Below are 23,380 nucleotides of genomic sequence, written 5' to 3' on the forward strand. Positions count from 1 at the left end.
GTTGGCGAATTCATGAAAACTATTTTACATTTAAATCTACTTCTTTATTTTCAGTTAAGATACTAGTTTAGTAGGTATCTTAACTATCTTTTTTTCCTAAAGTGTATCATTAATTTCACATTCATCTTAGTATTATTCATCAAATTTTTCTTTGCCAGGGAAATAAATGTTATAAATTATGCCAAATCAAATAGTCATTAGTTTACTTTTTGTGGTAGCTATATTTCTCCTATTGAATATATTTGATCATCACTTATCTTAGACTAAAATAGAAAGACTTTAAAAGAGTGCTGATATATAACTTGGAAGCTAAAAGTTCACAAACTGATATATAACTTGGAAACTAAAAGTTCACAAAAACCTAGCTTTTCTATTTTAACTTTCTTCATATATACATTACTATTTTTCTCTAAAATTCTAACTTTGCAAACATTTGAGGAACAACAGGGTATTCTGTGTTTATTTGTTAATTACTGGCAGAATTTAAAGGTTATATCTGTATTTTCATTTTTTATACCTTTTTTTTACTCTATATTTTTCTAAACTGTTAAGTAATAGTTCATGTAGAAAATGACCAGTTTACCATCTCTTTCCCAGACTAATTCCCATTTATATTTTATTCATTTACTAGAAATTTATTTTTATAGGATTTTTTATTGCTTCTATATCATTAATTGTCAACTTAAAGTTTTTTGAGGATTGGTTTCCCTTTTATAAAAAAAGGTAAACATTTTAGAATGTTTTTCATATAGAATCAATATTGTGTGCTTTGAAATTTTAAAATAATCTTTATATCATTTGTTCATTATTAGCAGTTTTTTTAAAAATAAAAACTGTATTAAGTACGCATCACCTATTTAAAATCAGAATTATTTCAGGAATGTTTTATAATTGTTATACTTCATATTATAAATTATTGTTATGCTTTGAACTATATAATCAGATAAAACAATTTGAGGTATTTTTCATGATTAACTCTTTTTAATGTGAAATATTCAGCAGTTTAAACTAGCATGATGAATTAATCTTGGAATTTTTGCTTATACATTTTTATGTACATGACAGGATGTTTTCTCATTTTTGTGAATTATAAAATTTAAATTCTAATTTCTTTTACAAATGTATATATTACTTTTGAGTAGGCATATAATTAATATTGATGTTTTCCTAAATGTTGATATTTTTCTTTTAATATTTGTCTTTCCTAATGACATGTTCCTTCTTAAAATTGTACATAATTAAACAAACAGTAGAAATATACAAGATGCAAAAGAAACACGTTAGAAGGAATTTAGCACTTCTTTGGAACACTGGTATGGTGCTTGGTTTTAGCTTAGTTAAGGTTATGGCTATTCTTTTCCCTTAGTGTTTCTGTTTTGTCATAATGTTCTGCAATACTTTAAGCTTTCTTAGAAACTTCACAACCTAAAATGTTATTAGCCCTGGCCAGTATGGCTCAGTTGGTGGAGTGTCCTCCCTGAACCGTAATGTTGCAGGTTTGATTCCCGGTCAGGGCACATACGTAGGTTGTGAGTTCCTCACCTGTCCAGCACTAATGAGGGGTAACCAATTGATGCTTCTCTCTTACATCAATGTTTCTCACTCTCCCCCTTCCTGTCTCTCTAAAAGCATCAGAAAAAATAGCTCTGGGTGGTGGCTCAGTTTGTTAGGACAGTGACCCAGTATGCCAAAGCTGCAGGTTCAGTCCCTGGTAAGGGCACATACAAGAAGGAATCAATAACTGCGTAAATATAACAGGAAAAACAAATTGATCTCCCTCTCTCTTTCTCTCTCTCTCTCTCTCTCTCTCTCTTTCTCTCTCTTCCCCCCCCCCCCCCCCCCCCCCCCGCCAAAAGCAATGGAAAAAATTGTCCTTGGGTGAGGATTTTTTAAAAATGTGTTTAAATAGCATAGTTTCTACATTTAGGAAGAAAATTGATCCCTTTCATACAGATTTGGAAATTAGTTTATTTAATAAGTCTGCCTCTGGTTTGGTTTGTAGGAAATTTTTTTTTAGAACATATTGATCTAGTACATAGAAGATATTTTTCTTAGACTGCTTGTTCACAGTGTCCTCCAAAATAAATTTATTCCTTCTACAGCATAATTTATCACTTTTATTTTTTCACCTAGGATTTTCTGCCGTTTCTTGGCAAAAATGGCAACCAATGATGCTGTTCTGAAGAGACTGGAACAGAAAGGGGCAGAGGCAGATCAAATTATCGAGTATCTTAAGCAGCAAGTTGCTCTTCTTAAGGAAAAAGCAAGTAAGAAAAATTTAAATTTTCAAAGGAGATACTTAAAACGAATTCATATATTGCCAAAAAAGTGTTTACTACATAAATTATTACTTTAAATTGATGATAACATTTACATTACTTTAATATTTTAATTTTGAGTGAAATATTAGTATAGGGTTAAGACGAATTAGAATTAATATATAGTATGCTATGTAGAAAAAAATAATGTATTATTTCCAGACTGCTAAGGGAAAAATAGCATTTAAAATAATTTGGTATAGAATTACAGATTAGAAATGAAGAAAATTGGATGTAATCAAATGTGAACTGAAATACCTTCTCTAACCTTGTATAGAAGAAAAATGTACACTTTTATATTTCTCTCTAGTGAGGCATTTTCAGAAGAGATTTTTAATTTTTTTCCAATACTGTAAGTTTTCCTTAGAAATTGCTATGGTGTGTATAAAAACATCAAATCTGAATTTCTGCTTTTAGGACTTAGGTTGATTTTTGTTTTGTCTAAGCATATTTTACTTTTCAATGGCCAAAATTAATGTTGTAGTGAAAACTCCAAAATCTTTATCTAGTTCATGTCAAGACACCTGGCATTCCTGGCCCCGGCCCAGTAAATGCCAGTGATGACTCCCATTATATGTTGCCGCCAAAAAATATTGCCTCGGGTTTTCAAAATCCCACTTAGGGAGCACTGTCAACCCCAGTGAGAATCATTGTTTTTCTTTTATGTTTTTGCATATTCTGTTGCTCACCTTTTATGCACATATTATTATGAGCAAATCTTTGAATTTCATTCATTCAGTGTTTACTCAGCTCAACTTCTGAGACGGTAGTAATAAAAGATTGCTCTGCTACTTCTATAGGTTATGACTCAAAAATGAGAATAGTTTTTTTTATTGTTTGGTATCATTATTAGATCTCAGACTTTAAAAAAATAAATAACTTAATACATCTAATACCTATCTCTCTTTCTTATAATTTTATCTGTTATTGATGCTTTAAACCAGATTCTTAAGTTGGCGTAAGCATCTTTACAGGTGCTAAAATGATTCATAAATAAATCCTTTTATTATTCAGATTTTCTCCCTTTTCTCTCTTTTAAATATCATAGTGTTTTAATAATACTAAACTCTGATGTAAAGGAACTGGCCCACCACTTGGTTATTAGTATCATCCTAGCTGTGTTTGTCCTGGCCATGCTCTCTCTTCGAGTAGTGTTCCTAAGAAACCTTCTAGAAAACACAGCTACACTTGATTTTCTTCATCTTAGTTTTGCAGGCAACTTTGAGAGAAGAGAAGAAACTTCGAGTTGAAAATGCTAAATTGAAGAAAGAAATTGAAGAATTGAAGCAAGAGCTTATTCAGGCAGAAATTAAAAATGGAGGTGATTAAATATAGAAATGATACATTTTTATTTATAATAGTAATTATTATTTCTTTATTATTTATTAATTTAGGTATCATCCTTGGTTTCTCATTTTACTGTCATAGCATCCCTTCTGGTGTATAAGGAAAATGGAAATACAGAAAAGGCGCATGATCTTGCGTAAGATTATGCAAAAAATGTCAAGAAGTAGAAAAGCTAGGGTTCAAAGCTGTGCTTTCAGTCTCTGTACTGTGCTTCAACTTGATCATCACTGTTCCCTGTTGAGTGGTTTTTGAAAATAAGCCATAATAATATTTAGTTAGCATTTATTAAATTTTACTATATTATGAGCACTGTGTTGCCAAATGTTTCACATAAACTATAAAATTATGTGTACACAGATACCCTTGTTTTGTATGTGAGGAAATGGAAGCTTAAAAATACAATTTGTATGAACTTGTACATTTTTCAAATTGTCCAAGTCAGTAGATGATTATCATTTTAACTCTTACATTGTAAAATAAAATTTTATTGAATTATTTTTAAAGGGGTCTAGATAAATTTACATTATTATAAATCACTAATAATAATAGTTCTAGTACACTTTCAAAGTACCATTCAGAAAGCCATTTGATTGTATTATAGAAAATCCTTTCTCGGTGAGTTAAGAAGGTCCAGGTATACTTTCTTTTGACCGTTATTCCATCAGTGAATTATTTTGAATACTGTAGTATGAATTCTACCCTTAGTGAGGTAAATAAAAGTAAGGAAAAATTAATAGTATATGCTTAAGGCTGTCCACTAGAGAGAATATCATTTCTCGATTGAAAATTTGAGGCTAGTTGATGTTTTTCAAGACTAGGAGATTTGGAATACAGGTAAACAGTTGAAATATTAGCAATATAAAATTGCTTTTTATTTCTCTCAGTTCTGGAAAATTGCCCTGAAATGTTAAACTTTTCAACTCTGCTCTGATTGAGATGGTAAAACAAATCAACAGTTTGATTTAAAGTATTAAATTCTGTCTAATGCTAAAACATAAAATAGGCATAGATGGAACTTCACGTTATTAAAAGAAGCAACAATCTCCAGGGAAATTAAAAAGCAATACCTTAGAAAAGTGGTCTGAATATTGGCTAGAAACAGTCACGTCGAAATCCCTGAAAGGATTGCATTTTTCTGTGTTTACTAGGCTATGAGAATGTTCTTAATGTTGCTGAAGGAATTGTCTTTGCTTCTTTACAAAGCTGTTTTTTGAAATAGAATTGTGAACAAGTAATGCTGTCTCTCCATTAATTCTGTGATACAGAGATTATTATTAATACATCTTCCTGGTTGCTTGTTCAGTATAAAGGAAAACCTACATGAAAAATATGTTATCTTGCCCCCAAACCATGAGAGTATGGTCTCTGGAGACGGACTGCCTGAGTATATCAATCCTGTTTTCCTACTCTCTGTGGTTTTTGACTTCTCTATGACTCAGGATGATTATCTGTTAATGGAGATATCAATAGAATTTGCTGCTTAAATATTTATGAAAATCATGAGTTAATTCATGTAACGCATTTTGAAAAGTGCCGGGGACATAGTAAATCCATAATAAATATTACCTATTATTATCTATAATTTTCTCGGTTTAGTCATCAGTGGTTAAAGAGAAACGTGTTCTTTTATCATGTTTAAAATTGACTTAATTTCTTGGCAGGCTTTTTAGAGTCTCAGACAGTAGAGACTTGATCACCATCTACAGTGAATTTCTCTTTCAATCATATTTGTGATTCACAGTTTCATGGTTTTCGTCTTGTTTGTTGGTTTAGTATAAATGACATTAGCTATTTCATTTTCTGTATTAGTGAAACAAATACCATTTCCACCTGGTACTCCACTGCATGCTGATTCTGAAAATGTGACACAGTCTGTACCAATCACAACTGTATCTTCTGGTGCCAAAGAACCGGTAAAAGGAGAAGAAAAGAAGGTGAAAGAGAAACTTGAAAAGAAAGGTATTTTACTTTAAGATTATTTGATTCTTAACTGCTTTATCAGATCTCAACATTTTGGATAGATTACTTAGAAGTAGAAAGTTCTGTTAGTTAGAAGTAGAAAGTTTCAACTTTTACGAGCTAGAATAAAATTAGGAATAGTGTGGTATTAGAACGTAGAAGCTAGACCCTGAAGGATGTGTGAAGGAAGACCAGGTTGACATGGTAAGAGTATGTCATTTGAGGTAGAGGGACCATGTAATTTAAAATACAGAATGTAGAGATTAAGTGTAGAAGCTCATGTGTAGTTTGGTGTGACTGAATTGTATTGTATATTTGGGGGGATCATTTCAGAAAAGTCACAGATAGTTAGTTAGCTCAGGAACAGCTGTGAAGCTAGAAAAGGATATTCCAGTCAAAGCAGAATGTCTAAAGTAGGCACAGGGATGGTAAAGTTTTAGGAACCCGTAAGAACTGAAATAGAAAGCGTATCACCATCTACTTAGCCAACCAGACGAGAAATCTTATAGTCAAGCTTAACCTGCCCCACTCCCTGAGTTTTCATATCGGATTGCCCCCAAACCTGTACTTCCTACTGCCAAAACATGCCCTGCCCTTAGCCTCGGTTTTGTTAGGTGCTACCTTAGTTTAAGTTCCCATGACGAGGATCTCTCATCTGAATTAATGTTAAAGCCTCATCTTTTTCAGTTTATTTTTAATTTAAAATAAGCATTCCTAGTTTATTTTACCTTGTTGCCAAAGTTATTTTTCTAATCATAAATATGACCTTTTTTTCTTTACCTATCTGCTTTACTCCTTTCTAGATTTCATTTTCCCAAATTTGTTTTAAAAAGTACTTTTGTAATTTTTATACTTACTGCTCATATTACTTAGACTCATTTAAAAATCTTCCAAAAATATAAAATGGCTGAGAGATTTGTGAACTCACCTAAGCTTATTTAGCATCTGATACTTGTTAATTCCTTGTGGTGAACATAAGTAGTCTCTATGAGTTAGAAGTAGACAGGGGCTGTACATCCTCCTCTATGTAACTTCATCATTTGGTGGTGTGGTTACAGTGAAAGCAAATCGGACTGAGCAAGTCAGACTAATTCTTCCGCTTTATAAAAGTTATGAAGAAGTAGGCATAAAACAGTGATGCGGCCTGTCCTAAGCTTGGTGAGGTCCCTACTCAGAGATGTATGGTTATTCTTGACTGCAGCATCCTTCAGTCTTCTAGGTCAGTGAGACAACAAAGCCCTCCTTTGTGGGAGGAGGCAGCACACAAGACCAAATGGAGCTCTAGGTCTAGAAGACCTCTGTCCAGTGGAACTTGATTTGGTGATGGAAATGCTGTATAGTTGTATTGCCCAACGCAGTAGCCACGTGTAGCTGTTGAACATTTGAAATGTATCTACTGTGACTAAACGGCTGAATTTTCAATTACTTTAAATTTAAATGTAAATAGCTATATATATATATATGGCTGGCAGGTGCCATATTGAACAGTGATGGAATAAAAGGTTGTTGCATAAGTGTTTGGCTGCTGTGATTGCCAGATTCCAAAATTCTGCACAGGCGAGTTCTGTGGTGCCCACACAATCTTTATAGACTGCTGCATATAAGCATCACTCATGTCAATGGGTATTTCTAAAATCCCTTATGATGACTAGCAGAGTGCTTGGTATAGATTTTAATATTTGTAATCACCTCTAGCATGCAGATTCCTGATGAAGGTAGTATTTCAAATTCTGGGATATGCAGCTAAAAAATACATATGCATATAAGTATACTGTTATACTGCAGTATTACAAAGTAGTTTATCACTCAAAGATAACTACTATTTAGGTTTTTGGTATATTTTCTTCTAGTAATATATATCTATAACATTTGAGTCTTTACCATTAAAAAAAATCTTTGTGAATCTGCTACATGGAAAGTGGTATTTTTAATAATTTGCTAATAAGATTAAAAGATGTTAATTATTTTGAACTAACTCTGTCTCCTCTTTTGTAAACTATTTTTTTATAAATTATGAATGCCATTTACACAAATCATCTTTTCCTACTCCAGACAAAATTATTCTTCTCTGCTTCTGTATTTCCTTGTGTATGTAATGTTTATCGTATATCCATTAACATATCTGTCTTCCTTAAAAGAGATTTTCAATGCCTTGATACCATGGCCTACTCATCCTAATAGTTCTTTCTAGTGCCTTAGATCTCAGTAAATACTTGTTCAAAGATTTATCAGAGGTACAGTTGAAAGGAAATGCTTCAAGCCACAATAGTGTGATTCAAAGATAAGTAAGTTTTTGTTTTGTTTTTCTTTCTTTTTCTGCCAGAGAAATTAAATGTAAACTTAAAGAATATGAATGCTTTACAGGTTGCATTTTGACTCAGTAGCTAAAGTAATCATATGCCAATAAGAATTAGATTATCAGCATATAAATAAAAGTAGGATTTAAAAAATATAATCAGAATAAAATATTCTCTTCTGCTCAAATAGTTGCTGTGGATAAACCTAAAGCCCTGATAAGTCTTCAGGGAAATATAAGAAGTGGAGAAATTCATTATACACTTATCAGTGTGTTTAACTGATGAGAGAAACATTTTAGCAGCAAAATTATACTCGATTGTAGTTAATTCCATTAGTTGGCTGCGGAATGTGCCATTGTTTCTAAATGTAGGATTTTTCACTTTGTAAAAAGTCACAGTAAAAATTGTAAAGGATTTTCTGCAGCTTTGTTTCAGGGAAATGTAACCTTTTTCAGTAAGGGCCGTTTAGGTGTGAGGCTTTACAGGCCTTAAGGCTCTGTGACAACTCTTCAGCTCTGCCGTAGCGTAAAAACAGCCATAGACAACATGTAAGCGAACAAATGATCGTGTTCTAATAAAACTTTGACAGAAACAGTCAGTGTGCTGGGTTTGGCCCATGAGCTATAATTCACCAACCTCTTGTCTATGTCTTTAACTAGAGGTAAAGGCAGTTACTCAAGAGAGAACTATCTGAAACACAGATTAAGATGCTATGACTTCAGTAAATAATTCTTTGTTACTGAAGTGAAGGTAGGAGATAAAACATTTTTTTTCCCTTAATCTCATCAGTATCAGCGCTGAGGAGTTTTTCATATTTTATTTATGGTTTGCTTCTGATGTGTACCCATTTAGAATTTTTTGCTTTTGAAGGAGAGAAAAAGGAGAAAAAACAACAATCAGTAGCAGGAAGTGCTGATTCTAAGCTGGTGGATGTTTCCCGCCTGGATCTTCGAATTGGTTGTGTCATCACTGCTAAAAAACATCCTGATGCAGACTCTCTGTACGTGGAAGAAGTGGATGTTGGAGAAGCGGTCCCAAGAACCGTTGTCAGTGGCCTGGTGAATCATGTCCCTCTTGATCAGGTAATTTGTACAAGTAAAATTACTTCTGCATACATAGACACTTTCGTTTCCTCTTTCTTTGAGGCTTTATCATAGAATTCTGTACTAGATGACTAAACAACATGAGTCGCTATTGATTAGTTTGATTGATTAGTTTGAATGTGGTAATTCCACCAAAAATAGTATATAAATGACTAAAACCTTCCTCTTGAAATTTTTTGGAATAGTTTGAAAAGGACAAGTATTAATTCCTCTTTAAATGTCTGGTAGGGTTCACCTGTGAAGCGATTCAGGACCTGGATGTTTTGGGGGGAGGTATTTTTTATTCCTGGTTTAGTCCGAGAAGTTTCTACATTTTTAGAAGTTTATGCATTTTTTCTAGGTTGTCCAATTTGTTGATCTATAATTTTTCATAGTATTCTTTCATGACTTTTTGTATTTCTATTTTGTCTGTTGTAACTTCACTTTCATTTATGATTTTATTTTATTTGGACCCTCTCTCTTTTTTTCTTTATGAGTTTAGCTAAAGGTGTATGATTTTTATTTAAATTTTTAAAGGACCAGCTCTTAATTTCTTGATCATTTCTTTTCCCTAATTTTGTCAATTTCTGTTCTGATCTTTATTGTTTTATTCCTTCTGCTAACTTTGGGTTTTGTTTGTTCCTTTCCTAGTTTCTTAAGTATAAGTTTAGATTGTCTATTGTGGGGTTTTTTGTTCCTTGAAATAGGCCTGAATTTTTATGAGCTTCCTTCTTGGAACTGATTTTGCTGCATCCCATAGATTTGGGAGAATTTAATTTCTATTTTTATTTGTCTCAAGATTTTTTAATCTCCTCATTAGTTCTTTTCTTTGATTGTTTGGTTGTTTAGGAGCATGTTGTTTTGTCTCCACGTGTTTGTGTTTTGTTTTCCATTTTTCTTCTTGTAGTTGATTTCTAGTTTCACACCATTGTGGTTAGAAAAGGTACTTGATATGGTATCAATCTTGAATTTATTGAGACTTGATCTGTGGCCTAACATGCGATCTATTCTGGAAAATGTTCCAAAGGCACTTGAAAAGAATGTGTATTCTTCAGTTTTTTTAACGAAATGTTCTGTAAACTTTAAGTTCATCTGATTTAATGTGTCATTTAAGGCCAGTGTTTTGCCATTTTCAGTCTGGGTGTTTTGCCATTTTGCCATTTTCACCTTACTATCTACTTATGTAAGTAAGGTATTGAAGTTTACTATTATTATGCAATACTGTCAATTTTGTCTGTTATGCCCGTTAATTTTTAAAATATATTTTATGTATTACACTGTTACAGCTGTCCCAACATTTCCCCCATTGCCCACCTCCACCCAGTACACCCCATTCCCTCCTATAATACCCCATTTAGTTCAGGTCCACGGGCCATGCATATAAGTTCTTTGGCTGCTCCATTTTCCATCCTGTTCTTAACATCCCTCTGCCTATTCTGTACCTGCCAATTTGTGGTTCTTAATCCCTGCACCTTTTTCTCCATTCTCCCCCTTCCCCCTCTTCCCCACCCCAACTGATAACCATCTAAATGATCTCCATACCTATGATTCTGTTTCTGTTCTGCTTGTTTGCTCGGTTTGTTTTTTTAAATTCAGTTGTAGATAGTTGTGAATTTATTGCCATTAATGTTCATAGTTTTCATCTTCTTTTTAAAAAATAAGTCCCTTTAATATTTCATTTAATAATGGTTTGGTGATGATGAACTCCTTTAGCTTACCTTGTCTGGGTAGTACTTTATATGCCCTTCCATTGTAAGTGATAGCTTTGCTGGATAGAGTAATCTAGGTTGTAGGTCCTTGCTTTTCATCACTTTGAATACTCCTTACCAGTCCCTTCTCGCCTGCAAAGTTTCTTTTGAGAAATCAGCTGATGGTCTTATGGGCACTCCTTTGTAGGTAACTCTACTTTTCTCTTGCTGATTTAAGAGTCTCTATCTTTAACCTTTGGCATTTTAATTGTGATGTGTCTTGGTGTGGTCCTCGTTGGGTCCATCTTGTTTGGGACTTCCTGTGCTTCCTGGACTTGTATGTTTATTTCCTTCACCAAATTAGGATAGTTTTCTTTCATTATTTTTTCAAATAAATTTTCAAATCTTGCACTTTCTCTTTTTCTTCTGGCACCCCTATGAGGTGAATATTGGACTTCTTGAAGTTGTCCCAGAGGCCCCTTAGCCTGTCCTTACTTTTTTGGATTCTTTTTTTCTTATTCTGATTGGTTGTTTTTTGCTTCCTTATGTTCCAAATCATTGATTTGATTCTTGGCTTCCTCTACTCCATTGTTAGTTCCTTGTAGATTTTTCTTTATTTCACTTAGTGTAACCTTCATTTCTGCTTGTGTCTTTTTTATGCTTTTGAAGTACCTAATGAGTTCCTAATAACCATTGGTTTGAACCCTTCATTTGATAGTTTGCTTATCTCCATTTTGTTTTTTCTTTTTCTGCAGTTTTGATCTGTTCTTTCATGTCAGCCACATTCTGTTGTCTCCTCATTTTGGCAGCCTCCCTGTATTTGTTTCTATGTATTAGGTAGAGCTGCTTTGACTGGGTGTCTTCATGGCATGGCCTAATGTAGGAAAGTGCACGCAAAGTTGAATGGGGCAGAGCCTCAGGTAATCACCTGGGCAGGGCCACCTGTGTGAACCATGTTGCTGAAGTTTCAGGTATGGTGTCACTGCTCTGTGGCTCTGTGTGCGGGAGTGCTCAGAAAGGGGACAATGGCTGCTGCCTTTCCTCTGGAGTTTTGTCTGGGAGGAAGCTGTCCCCCACTGGAAATTCTGCGGATTTGTCTTCCTGGCACTGGAACCCTAGGCATGGGAGCCTGGTGTGGGGCCTGGATCCCTTGCTCCTGAGATATCTCTCCTGATTTTTATGTACCACATGGGGGTGCAGGACCACCTGTTCCATGTCTCTGCCCCTCCTACTTGTCTGAATGAATGTGATTTCTTTAATTCCTTGGCTGTCTGACTTCCATACACCTTGATTTTTCTGAGAATTCTGGGTGATAGTTATTTTGTAGTTTAGTTGTAATTTTTGCTGTGATTTTGTGGGGAGTCAAGCTGTGTTTAGTTACATCTTCATCTTGACCAGCAGTCCCTATGCCTGTTAATATTTGCTTAATATATTTAGGTGCTCCTCTGTTGGGTGTGTAAATACTTACAAATGTGATATCCTCTTATATTGACTCCTTTATCATTATGTTATTGCCATTCTTTGTCTTTTTTTTTTTACAGTCTTTGTTTGAAGTCTGTTTTCTCTGATAGGAGTATTGCTACCCCAGGTTTTGGGGGTTTTTTTTCCATCTCTTCTTTTTTCATGGTCTGTGTTTTCTTTTGAGCTGAGGTGAATCTCTTATAGGTAGTATACTAATGGGTCTTGTTCTTTATTTCATTCAGCCACCCTGTGTCTTTTTATTGGAGCATTTAATTCATTTATATTTTAAGTAATTATTGATAGGTGTGTACTTATTTCCATCTTGTTAATTGTTTTTTGATTGTTTCTGTACTTCTTCTCTGTTCTTGGTTTCTTCCCTTGTGGTTTGCCGGTTTTCTTTAGTGTTATATTTGGATTTCTTTCTCTCTATTTTTTGTATACCTTTTGTACATTCAGTTAGTTGTTACCCATAGGTATCAATCTATATTTATAGCAGTCTATTTTAAGCTGATAGGCAGTTAAGTTGAAGGCATTCTAAAAAAAACTCTATTTTAAGTTTAAGGTGGTCTAAAAATACTCTGTTTTTACTACCCTCTCCATACTGTTTTTAACTTAGATCTTTTTGTTTCATTAGGATGGAATCCATTTTTATTTTATTTACCTATTTTTTTGGCTTGCCTGGGAAAGTTTTTATCCTTCAATTCTGAATGGTAACATTTTGTGGTAGAGTATTCTGGGTTGTAGATTTCTTCCTTTCAGCACTCCACTCCCTTCTGGCCTGCAAAGTTTCTTTTGAGAAATCTGCTTATGGCCTTCTGGTGTTTTCTTTGTATGTGACTACTTTTCCTCTTGCTGCTTTCAAGACTCTCTATTTTTAACTTTAACCAGTTTAATTATAATATGTTTTTGTGTGGGGCTTTTAACTTGTTTGGAGCTCTGTGGACCTGGATATGTATTTCCTACCCTGCACTAACAAAGGTTTTCAGCCATTATTTTTTGGAATCAGCTCTCTGGCCCTTTTTTTCTCCTCTTTCTGGAATCTCCATAATGAGAATGTTAGTATGATTGATATTTTCTCAGAGGTCCCTTAAACTATCCTTGTTTATTTTTAACTTTTTCTTTAGTCAGTCATTGTAGAATTGAGACTTTTTCATCTTCCTATAGGCTTTATAACAGCAGTAAAAAATTTGGGATACAAAGTGATAACGATGCATCCTCAAAAATAGAACATTTGATACTTAGCCTATTAGATGTACCTTGATGTATTCTAGATGTGATCACTGCAGATTCTGTACATCTTTATCACCTGTTTCTCACACAGATGCAAAATCGGATGGTGGTTTTACTTTGTAATCTAAAACCTGCAAAGATGAGGGGAGTTCTCTCTCAGGCAATGGTGATGTGTGCTAGTTCACCAGAGAAAGTTGAAATCTTGGCACCTCCTAATGGGTCTGTTCCTGGAGACAGAATTACTTTTGATGCTTTTCCTGGTAAGTATTTATTAGTTTTATTTAAAATTGTGTGGGAATTATTGTTCACAAAGTAATGCTTGTAATGTTTAAGTATAAAATCAATCCTGTGTGTGATGCACAATTCTTTACATTAAATGACCATGATTTTTGAGATTATTGCTATCAGCTCAAAATGACATATTAAGCTCAAACATCTAAACGTCCCCCTCCCATGAATATTCAAATTACACAAAACACCAGAGATAGTTTTTGCTTTAGATAAAATACTAAATGTAATCCCTACATAGCAAAAGAGTACAATATGGGTATAAAAGAAACTAATGTGCTGCAAAACCTTTTAAGCTGTAGCTTATCTCAGAATGCAACACAGAAATATGAAGAAAAGTTCAGAGATGGGAGAATAGCATATAATCCTCAAAGTTCACCTAATAATATGTTTACATATGCTCTTGCTTGACCTTAGGACAGAGAAAATCTCTAAGTTAAAATTCATATTTATTTTAATAATTTAAAAGGTAGTTTTGCCCTGGCTGGTGAGGCTCAGTGGATTGAGTACCAGCCTGCGAACCAAAGGGTCAAGGTTAGATTCCCAGTCTAGGGCACATGCCTGGGTTGCAGGCCAGGCCCCCAGTAGGGGTCACATGAGAGGCAGCCACACACTGATGTTTCCCTCCCTCTCATCCTTCCCCTCTCTCTAAAAATAAATAAATAAAATCTTAAAAAGGGGGGTGGTTTCATTTCATATTGCTTGTTTTCTCCAGTAAAATGCTCCTGAGACAGATCAAGCTTTATAATGCATGAAAAAGTTTCTTCAAATAGGTCTTGGAAGAGAAAAGATGCTTGGCAGAGGTAGAATAAATTTTTCTTTCATTGAAGAGGGAGGACCTTATAGGAGAACAGTTAGAAATTAACAGACTACATTTTATTTAAAGTATATTTATTTGACTAGAATAATGGGAAAATCAGAAATAAGGTTCACAAGCAGAATTAGGTTGAAAAGTCAGAATTGACTTGGAAACATGTTTGTAGAAGGAGCTGAGTTTTTTTGTGTTTTTTTTTTTAAGATTTTATTTATTTATTTTTAGAGAAAGAGGAAGGGAAGGAGAGAGAGGGAAAGAAACATCAATGTGTGGTTGCCTCTCTTGTGCCCCCTACTGGGGACCTGGCCTACAACCCAGGCATGTGCCCTGACTGGGAATCAAACTGGAGACCCTACGGTCCGCAGACCCTCACTCAATCCACTGAGCTGCATCAGCCAGGGCAGGAGCTGAGTTTTAATGTAATAGCCAGGCCGATGTGATTATTTAGGCCTGTTTTATTAATCCTATGTTAATTATGTTTCATGAAACATTAGGATATGAAGAATTTCAACATTGGAAATGACAGAAAATGTGGATGAAAGCATAGGTTAATTTCCTTGAAACCAAGCTCCCCCACAAATAAAAACTAGACTAATCTAAAAAATACAAGGGTTGTTTAGCAAGTGTTTGTGACTTTGAACACCTGTGTATGCCTTGGACCTTGATAGATTTGAAACCATAGTGGTCTGTGCTCTTTTGGTAAATGAGGATTTGGGAAAATCCCAATACAAATAGTTTCTCAAAGGAGCGTGATGACTTTAGATTCGAACAGCATATGATCACCGCTCTTTTCCCGCAATATCAAACGCTTCCCCAGACCTCATATTTGGGGGTGAGTGCAGTCATGTGTATCCCTGACACCTGAAATTCTGTTAAGAAGTCCATTCACTAAACTGGAATAGAAAACAAGAAAGGTGAGCTTTTCCTTTGATATTCAGCATGTATTGGGGAAAAAAAAACAAATATTGGTTTACCTTTCCAGATTAACACGTGCCTTCTTTTTTATTTAAATACTTAAGATTTAGTACATTTTTAAATTTTTTGATGTAAACTGTAGTGTCTTGTGTTTAGAAATGGAATAAATCATCTACTTTAACCCACTATTTTATAGATTTGTAAACTGACCCCTGACACAATTTAGTTACGTGTTTAATGACATGTAGAGAAAGTAGAAGGATCAGACAGCAGATGTGCCTGAATCTCTAGTACAGTAGTATTTTTGTTTGTTGATGTTGCTTGTTATGAATGAAATAGTCTGTATTAATTAATGAAGGTATATAGTTATTTTATTCTATGACAGCTTTCATTCCCTTACCTCATAGAATTAGCAAGTAAATATTTCAGCAGTTACGTCACTTGTTATTATCTGGATGTTTCTGTTAAATAAATTGAAAGAAAGTTTTACTCAGTGACTTAGCATTAGAGATGGTAATAGCCCCATATGGATTTCTTGGCTTTACCATATTCTTTAGCCCCTGAGTTTGGCTTTCTGTGTGTTTATATTTACATTTTTCCAAAGACTGATATTTCTTCTAAGTGTATAGTTTCCCCTTGTGCCTTAGTACATGAATATGTAGAGAAAGTACCAAAAAAAACATTTTTTCAAGTGAAAGAAGGGAAAACCTAACTTTAAAATGGCCCATGAGGTTGCTTGAATTATGTTCTATTATTATTTTTTTTTATTGTTTAAGCTATTGCAGTTCCCACTTTTCTCCCACTTCCCTCTCTCCCTCAGCCTCACCCTTGAACTATTGTTTTATCACTTATAATAGGCCTACACAAGCCAAACAGCATTAAATAATTGATAAATTTTGAGACATGAGGTCTGTTAATATTTATCTTCCTCATGGTTCCATATCAGTTACTGCTTCTGTAGCAGTTAATCTGAAAGGAAATAACAGTTAATACTACACAACACACCATTAGTTTTATTTTTGTTCTTTTTCCAAAGAGAGCCATGATTCATCAGTGCATCTGTTTTGCATTTTAAAGCTTAAGGTGCCTGCTAGTACATTTTGATGTTCACTTGATGTGCTCAGTGTCCAGAGATTGACGTTTCATGATACATATATTAAGTGTGGTATAGAAATTGCAATTGGAGCTCAAACCTTTGCATTGCTATTTGGCCTTGAAAAGGTTTTTACACTTAACAGTTTTTTTGTCTAACTACAGAACCGAAAACTTCCATAGAGTTTTAGAAGATTCCAAGTAATATTTTTTTATAACAATGGCTAAAACCATCCCCACTCCATACTTTTTTTAATCCTAAATGTGTGAAGCTGTAAATTTTAGTATTTAAATATATAACTGGTCCCTAACGCACCAAGCAAAACTAACTTGAAAATAACATTTTAGCTAGGAGACAAACGCAACAACAGCCTTTAGTGGAAAATGCACTGATTTTGCTCTAAAAATAAATGAAAGTTTGCAATCAGGATTTTAACTTCCAAGACGATAATTATTTCTATTGATAATGAGTCACTGAGTCTTATTTATAAACATAAGTTAAGGTTCATGGGAAAGCCTGTGTGATATGCAAGACTGTTTCACCTTTGGATCCATTTATTCTTTAAACGACAAAAACTCTTGTCTGTATTTGATCTTTTCTCTAAAGCCCATTTCAGTTAGGTATCTGTCTACTCTGTTCCACCAGAACTGCTGTGGTCAAGAGCCCTAATTTAGTTTCCAGCTAAACACGCACGGCTTCTTCTCAGTCCTTTTCTAAATAACTTGACATCCGGCATCACTCCTTCCTGGTAGTCTCTTTCTGCTCCACCAGCTGCCCTTCTCATTCTCCTTTGCTGATTCTTCCTTACCTCCATGACCTCTTAACATTGACGTGCCCCAGACCCTGGTCCTTCACCTCTTCTTTTTCTTCTTTTTCTTCCCACATTTGACCTCCCCTCCCACATTACCCCCTGGCTGTTCTATCCAGTCACTTATCTAGCTGCCTACTAGACTTCACTAACATGTCCAAAGGGAGAATACACAATCCCGTCTTACCTGTAGAGTGCCCTTTTTCCTTAGTATATTCCATGTCATCTGACTGGAATTCCATTCTTTCAACTTCTATTTATTTTCTCATGCAGCTTCTGAAAATGACAGTGGGTGTACCTTCTGAGCATGTCCAGAGCGTTCTTATTACCTCACCCACCACAACTTTGGTCTTGGCGCCAACACCCCTTATCTAGATGATTGCAAAGCTTTCTGATGGGTCTCCCTGCTTTCACCCCTGCCCTTTTTCTGTTTTCAGTCATAGCAGGCAGAGTGGTTTAGGTCAGATTATATTACTCCTTTGTCAGAAACTTTCCATTTGACCCCGAGTACAAGCCCGCCTCCTTACAGTGGCTCCCCGTTATCTCATTAACAGCATCTACTCTAACTCTTCCTCAGTCACTTCAGTCGAGCCACTGGCTCTTTCCTGAGATAGCTCCATTACTTACCCTGTTCAGATCTTTCAAATAACGTGTTTATTTTATTTCTCTCCAAAACATCCTTTAATATACTGTGCATTATTTAATGTCTGTTCACACAGATAATGTAAGTGTCATGATATCAAGATTTTTCTTTTTTATTCTTATTCACTGCTATATTCCTATCATCTAGAAAAATACCTGGCGTAGAGTAGGATCTCAGTAAATTGGTTAATGAATAAATGAAAAGAAACGTACTAGTAAAATATGTCAAAAAAAACCCCAAAATAAACAGTATTTAAGAATAGGCCTGAGTATCCGCTTTCATTATTGCAAGATTATTCTTAATCAACCACCAAACCACTTTCCCCTGTTGATTAGCTTTGTAAAATTCATTAACCCTTACTTGCCAAGTTATGCTTTAGTTTTTGTGCCACGAGTGGCAATAGTTACAATTATTATAGTTCAAAAATCAGTTAATCAAACATAAATTAATTGAGCTGGTGCCAGGCTGATGGCTGTGGTAGAGTAGAAGCTGATGACCAGTGAGCGTTCTGAGCAGAATAATGAACGGCCCAATTAAAATGAAGTCTCTGGTTCCATTTCAGACGTGTGAATGCCTGGGGCTCTGGAATTTGTAGTTACTGCTTTTTGTAGGTTTTCAATGCTGAGAAGATAGAGAAGGTGGTCACAGCTTTTCACATCTGTACAAACTCATCTTGAACTAGTTCTTATTCCCTGTGTGTTCTGTTTAGAATGACTTGGCTTAAAATAATCTCTAAATGATTAGTTCTCTTACAATATGTATAACCATTTCCAAATGGTGATTATTGGCTGGGTTTAACAATTTCAGAGGCTTTGCAGTTTTTAGCTTGAAGAATTTTTGTTGATAATCATCACTTACCTTCTTTGCATAGCCATGCCAAAAAGAGGAAGGGGAGGTGGATTAAGAAAGGAAAGAAAATTAGAAAAATAAGATTTAGAAGATGGATATAACACACAGGAATGATGAAAGACTTGTCTGAAAAATATAGTTCATTAAAAAACTGTTGTATTAGGTGTGTTTTCCATGGGAGGTGATTCAAACTTTTCACCTAGTTTTATACCTACCAAATAGTACATTGTTCAGAAGCATGCTCAGTAAGCCAGAAGTTAACAGTGTATCCAAGATTTTCAATTCTGATTTATATTCAGTGATTGTAATGTGACAGGTTTTAATAACAATCTCAAATTTTAGCTGTCCAAGTCATTGCTTCATTTATTGATTTGTCAAAGTCTAGGAACTATGTTTAGAGTGTTATATGTATTAATTCTTGTATACTAAAAGACATTGTTAAGCGTTGGAGGTTCCTCTTTCTTGTATTTTTAGTGCAAATCTTTATTCCTTGAAAACTATTACAGTTTTACGTAAGAAGTGTCAAACTTTCAGATCTTGGCTCCACTGCACACAAGTGCTCGGTGACCTGGGAACCTTTCTGAGCCCCAGCTTTTCCATCTGTAAGAAGGGTGTTGGTGTTGTCGTCGTCAGTGAGAAGGGCTTTTGAGTGGTATCTATCTCCTGTGTGTTTTGTGCGGTTTACCCTTTGAAACACTTGGCTACCTGCCTTGTTTTTAAGGTCTTAGTAGTAATTTTTGTGCCTTAATTTCCTCATCTGTAAATTGGGGAAATTAATCATTTTTATATAGCATACTGAGAGAGCTAAATAAGTAAATACATGCAAAACAGTGCGGTGACTGTCACATAATAAGCACTATATGTGTTGTGTATTATGAATGTTGTTTTCTATGCATTTCAGTATCTCCCTAGATCTGAGAAGCTTAATATCCTGCAGCAGCACAGCTTTTTGTACTTAGGGCTTAATGTCTGCATACAGCAAGAATGTACTACACAATCTCAGCTTTTTATAAGAAGCTTTTGCACAAATCTGGGACACTCTGCTTCTTAAACTAATTCGTTACCAGTTAAGGAACATCTCTTTTTGAATGGGAGGAATCCAGGGCTAGCACTCAGGTCTCCCTGAACAGCAGCTCACTTCACATGATTTGTGCACAAGCAAAGTAGGGTTATGCTCTTCGACTAGGAATCATTTAGAAACCAAAAATAAAAATCTTTTATATACTTTATATATTGCTATTTTTCTTACGCTTTGCTAATTAATAAAAATTAATTATTATGTCCAATCTAATGCTCTTAAAGGAGTAAGAGCAATCCTCACTTTTATAGTCAGTGTTTCAGTTTTCGTTTCATTGCATGATCCTGTGCTGTAAAGACATCACTCAGTGAACTCTTCTGTCATTCGTGAAAACCTGCGTATAGAGGACACGTCCGTATGTTCCTGCCAGTTCCGTGGCAGTTTCTGAAGAGCTCACAAAGGATAAAGCTACCATGGCCAGTCAGTTCACTCAGTTTTGTTATTCCTATGTATGTATAAGCAGAGAATAAACACTAGGTAATAAGATGTAATCAGAATATAGATTTTAATTTGTTCCGGTAATGTTTAAAAGATTCTTTTTAAAGTAATTCCAAGAGATTACAACATGGGAGTCAGTTAAAAAGCAAACTAGAAAGTTACTTCCATCAGTGTTGAATTATACTTCAGTAATATTTTTATTACCTCCAGGACGATCATTTTTCATCTGAAGCTAATGCTTAAGTGATAACAGTACTTTTTTTATTGTTTCTTGAACTTATTCTGCACTCCAAATATTATTGAACATCCCCAGGTATTAAAATGGTCTTATATTAAACTTTGATTCCTACCTCCTTATCATTCATTAAATAGAGGGCTTGCTTGGTATATTGGTTGTCTTTAAGCCTAGACAATGTATTCTACAGTTCATTTGTCTTTTATTGATTGTAAACTTTATAGTGAGTTACTATAAAGAGAGGGGGTGGGGCATTATCCACACGTCAGAATGTTATTTTCTAAAGCATCATTTATTAGGAGGCAAGGTACAAGAGTAGTGGGACAGCAGCTTTGGTGTCAAATCCTGACTTCACTTGTTGCTTGTGTGACTTTGAACAACTTATCTGAGCCCCAGTTTCTTTGTCTTTAAGATTAGAATCAGCGTTGTGTGAATTGCACACAACAACATGTGCATAAGTTCCTATTCTTAGAAAATGCTAGTCCTTGTCTTCATTATCCCGTTCTGACTCTTTCCATCTCACCAAATGGAATGGGCAGCAGATGAAACCGAGAGTAGTTATATTTAGCTGGACAACCCCGACATTTAGGCAGGTCTCTAGTATTTATAAGAAATCCTTAAGCACTAAAACAGCAGCCTAACCATTTATTTTGTGTGATGAAACATATAGTAAAGCATACACTGCTTCCTCCACATGTAAAAATACAATACATGAAATTATATTCTAATTGCTTGCAATTTTTTAAAGATAACTTTATATTTTTATTTTAAATTTGTAGAATAAATTCATTGAGCTGTATTACTTATAAAATATTTATTATAAGAGTGAAAATATTATCTTTAATATTGGTAAGGTAATGACAAAAGGTATTTTACAAATCAAAAATATAAACTTCCATATCATAAAAATACAGTAAATGTTAACAATAAATGCTAAAATTCTGATCAGATCTAAAGATCAGAAAGTACTGCCGAGACAATTCAGTGGAAATGTCTATGGGCAGTTTATTTAATATGTTAGCTCTATAATTTTATTTTTCCCCAACAGGAGAGCCTGACAAGGAGTTGAATCCTAAGAAGAAGATTTGGGAGCAGATCCAGCCTGATCTGTACACTAATGATGAGTGTGTGGCTACTTACAAAGGAGCCCCCTTTGAGGTGAAAGGGAAGGGAGTGTGTAGGGCTCAAACTATGGCCAACAGTGGAATAAAATAAAATTAAATTAAAATGCTTTAGTTACTGAAATACATTAGGAAAAACTTTATAACAATAAAAAGAAATACACTTGTCACTTATACCTAAAACATCACTGGCTCATTTTTGTGTTACTTCTGTTCTAGACTGTTAGTCTTTTACCTTGTATATATTGTTTCAATTGATTAGAAAAACACTATATTTTTACCTGTGATTTTTGATCCTTTATAATGTAGGGAGGAAATGTGCTGTGTTTTGTGATGATTTATTTTTAGCAGGGATGTTGGTTGGCAGACGGTTTTCCCTTTATGCATTTTTAGATAATTCGAACTAGATTAACATTTATTTCTTCTTTGAAGGCACATGATGCACGACATTTCAGGAACTTGGATTTTTAGTATATTGTGTATCTGTGTTATAAAGGTCCTCTCTTCAAAAATGACAAGTTAGAATTTGTGTAAGGTTTATCAACTAGTTATACTGTAATATTGAAACTGTTGATTCCAGAGAGTCAAACATCATAAATGCTAATAACACACGTGACATTTGAACATTATTGCAATTCTTTGCCAAAGTAACCCAAACTTTTTAAAAAGAAATTTCCAAATGTGTTTTGAACTTTTCATTCCATTTAGCAAAGTAATTAGTAATAAACTTTGACTATAAAACATAAACACATTGCAAAATGTTACCAATGTAGTTTCCAGTAAATTGACTGGAAAAGCAGCAGTCTATTTTTTCACTCCAGCTGACTTTAAAGATTCCATGGGTACCTAGCAAAACATTATTTATAGCTTATTATCTTTAGAAGAGCATTTAAGATTGCTACATTTTGCTCTTTCATGAACCATCATACTGTCAATGTATTAAAGGAACTGGCAGCCCAAACCTTAATATACATTAAGGCATCAGATGCCTATGTTCACTCACCTAGATATTCTAGGAACAGTGAAAATTAACTTGAGTTATTAGCTTCAATTTCACCAGCCTTGAGATGATGACTGATGATTTGGGCTACCTAAAAAGAAGTGCACCTGTGGAGGTAGGAGTATAGGTGTTGTTTGAAAGAAAAGTCTCACAGTCAAAATTCTTGCACCGTAGCTCTTTATGTCTCCAATAAGGAGAGGAAAAACAAAATTTTACAACAACCCTACATGCTGAGTTATAAAAGGTACAAGTAAAGTTCATCTATTTAAGGCCAGGGAGTTCTGGTTGGCCAGGAAATGATACCATAATAGAATTTGATCATCTTTCTAGAAAATTGAGTATTTATTAACAGCATCCTTAACACATGTTGATAACTAAGTACAAATGGATTTCCAAAGTTATTTTGTTCTGCAGATCCATTATTCTTTTGGGAATAAAGAATGTGACAAAGTCTTTTGTGATTCTGTCTTTTCTAATTTTTCCCAATTATATCAAATTTCTTTAAATAAATGTAATTTAATGTAATTTAAAGGATATTTTAACTACTTAGTTGTTTTATATTTATGTATACCAAAATAAATATGGAAGAAAATGGAATATGTATTTCAAATTCATCAAGTTAAAAAGAAAACATTACTCAATCAAGTTGTCAATTTAGCCCCATTCAGTTGTTATTTATTTATCTATTTGTTTGTTCATTTTAATCCACACTGGAG

At 34.4% G+C, this 23,380-nt stretch overlaps 1 protein-coding gene across 1 annotated transcript in view; it reads left to right on the forward strand.

Annotated features, from left to right (window-relative positions):
- The window catches only part of AIMP1 (aminoacyl tRNA synthetase complex interacting multifunctional protein 1), a 33,589-nt gene extending 10,475 nt beyond the window's left edge, over window positions 1-23,114 (forward strand). Inside the window, exons 2-7 of the mRNA XM_024574904.3 lie at window positions 2,134-2,267; window positions 3,526-3,639; window positions 5,475-5,624; window positions 8,792-9,003; window positions 13,474-13,642; window positions 21,592-23,114. Coding sequence (XP_024430672.1) covers window positions 2,134-2,267; window positions 3,526-3,639; window positions 5,475-5,624; window positions 8,792-9,003; window positions 13,474-13,642; window positions 21,592-21,758 — 946 coding nt within the window. The 3' untranslated portion in view covers window positions 21,759-23,114. The remainder of the gene's footprint in view (window positions 1-2,133; window positions 2,268-3,525; window positions 3,640-5,474; window positions 5,625-8,791; window positions 9,004-13,473; window positions 13,643-21,591) is intronic.
- Window positions 23,115-23,380: the final 266 nt, after the last annotated feature.

This window comes from Desmodus rotundus, chromosome 4 (assembly GCF_022682495.2).
Source record: "Desmodus rotundus isolate HL8 chromosome 4, HLdesRot8A.1, whole genome shotgun sequence".
NCBI lineage: Eukaryota > Metazoa > Chordata > Mammalia > Chiroptera > Phyllostomidae > Desmodus > Desmodus rotundus.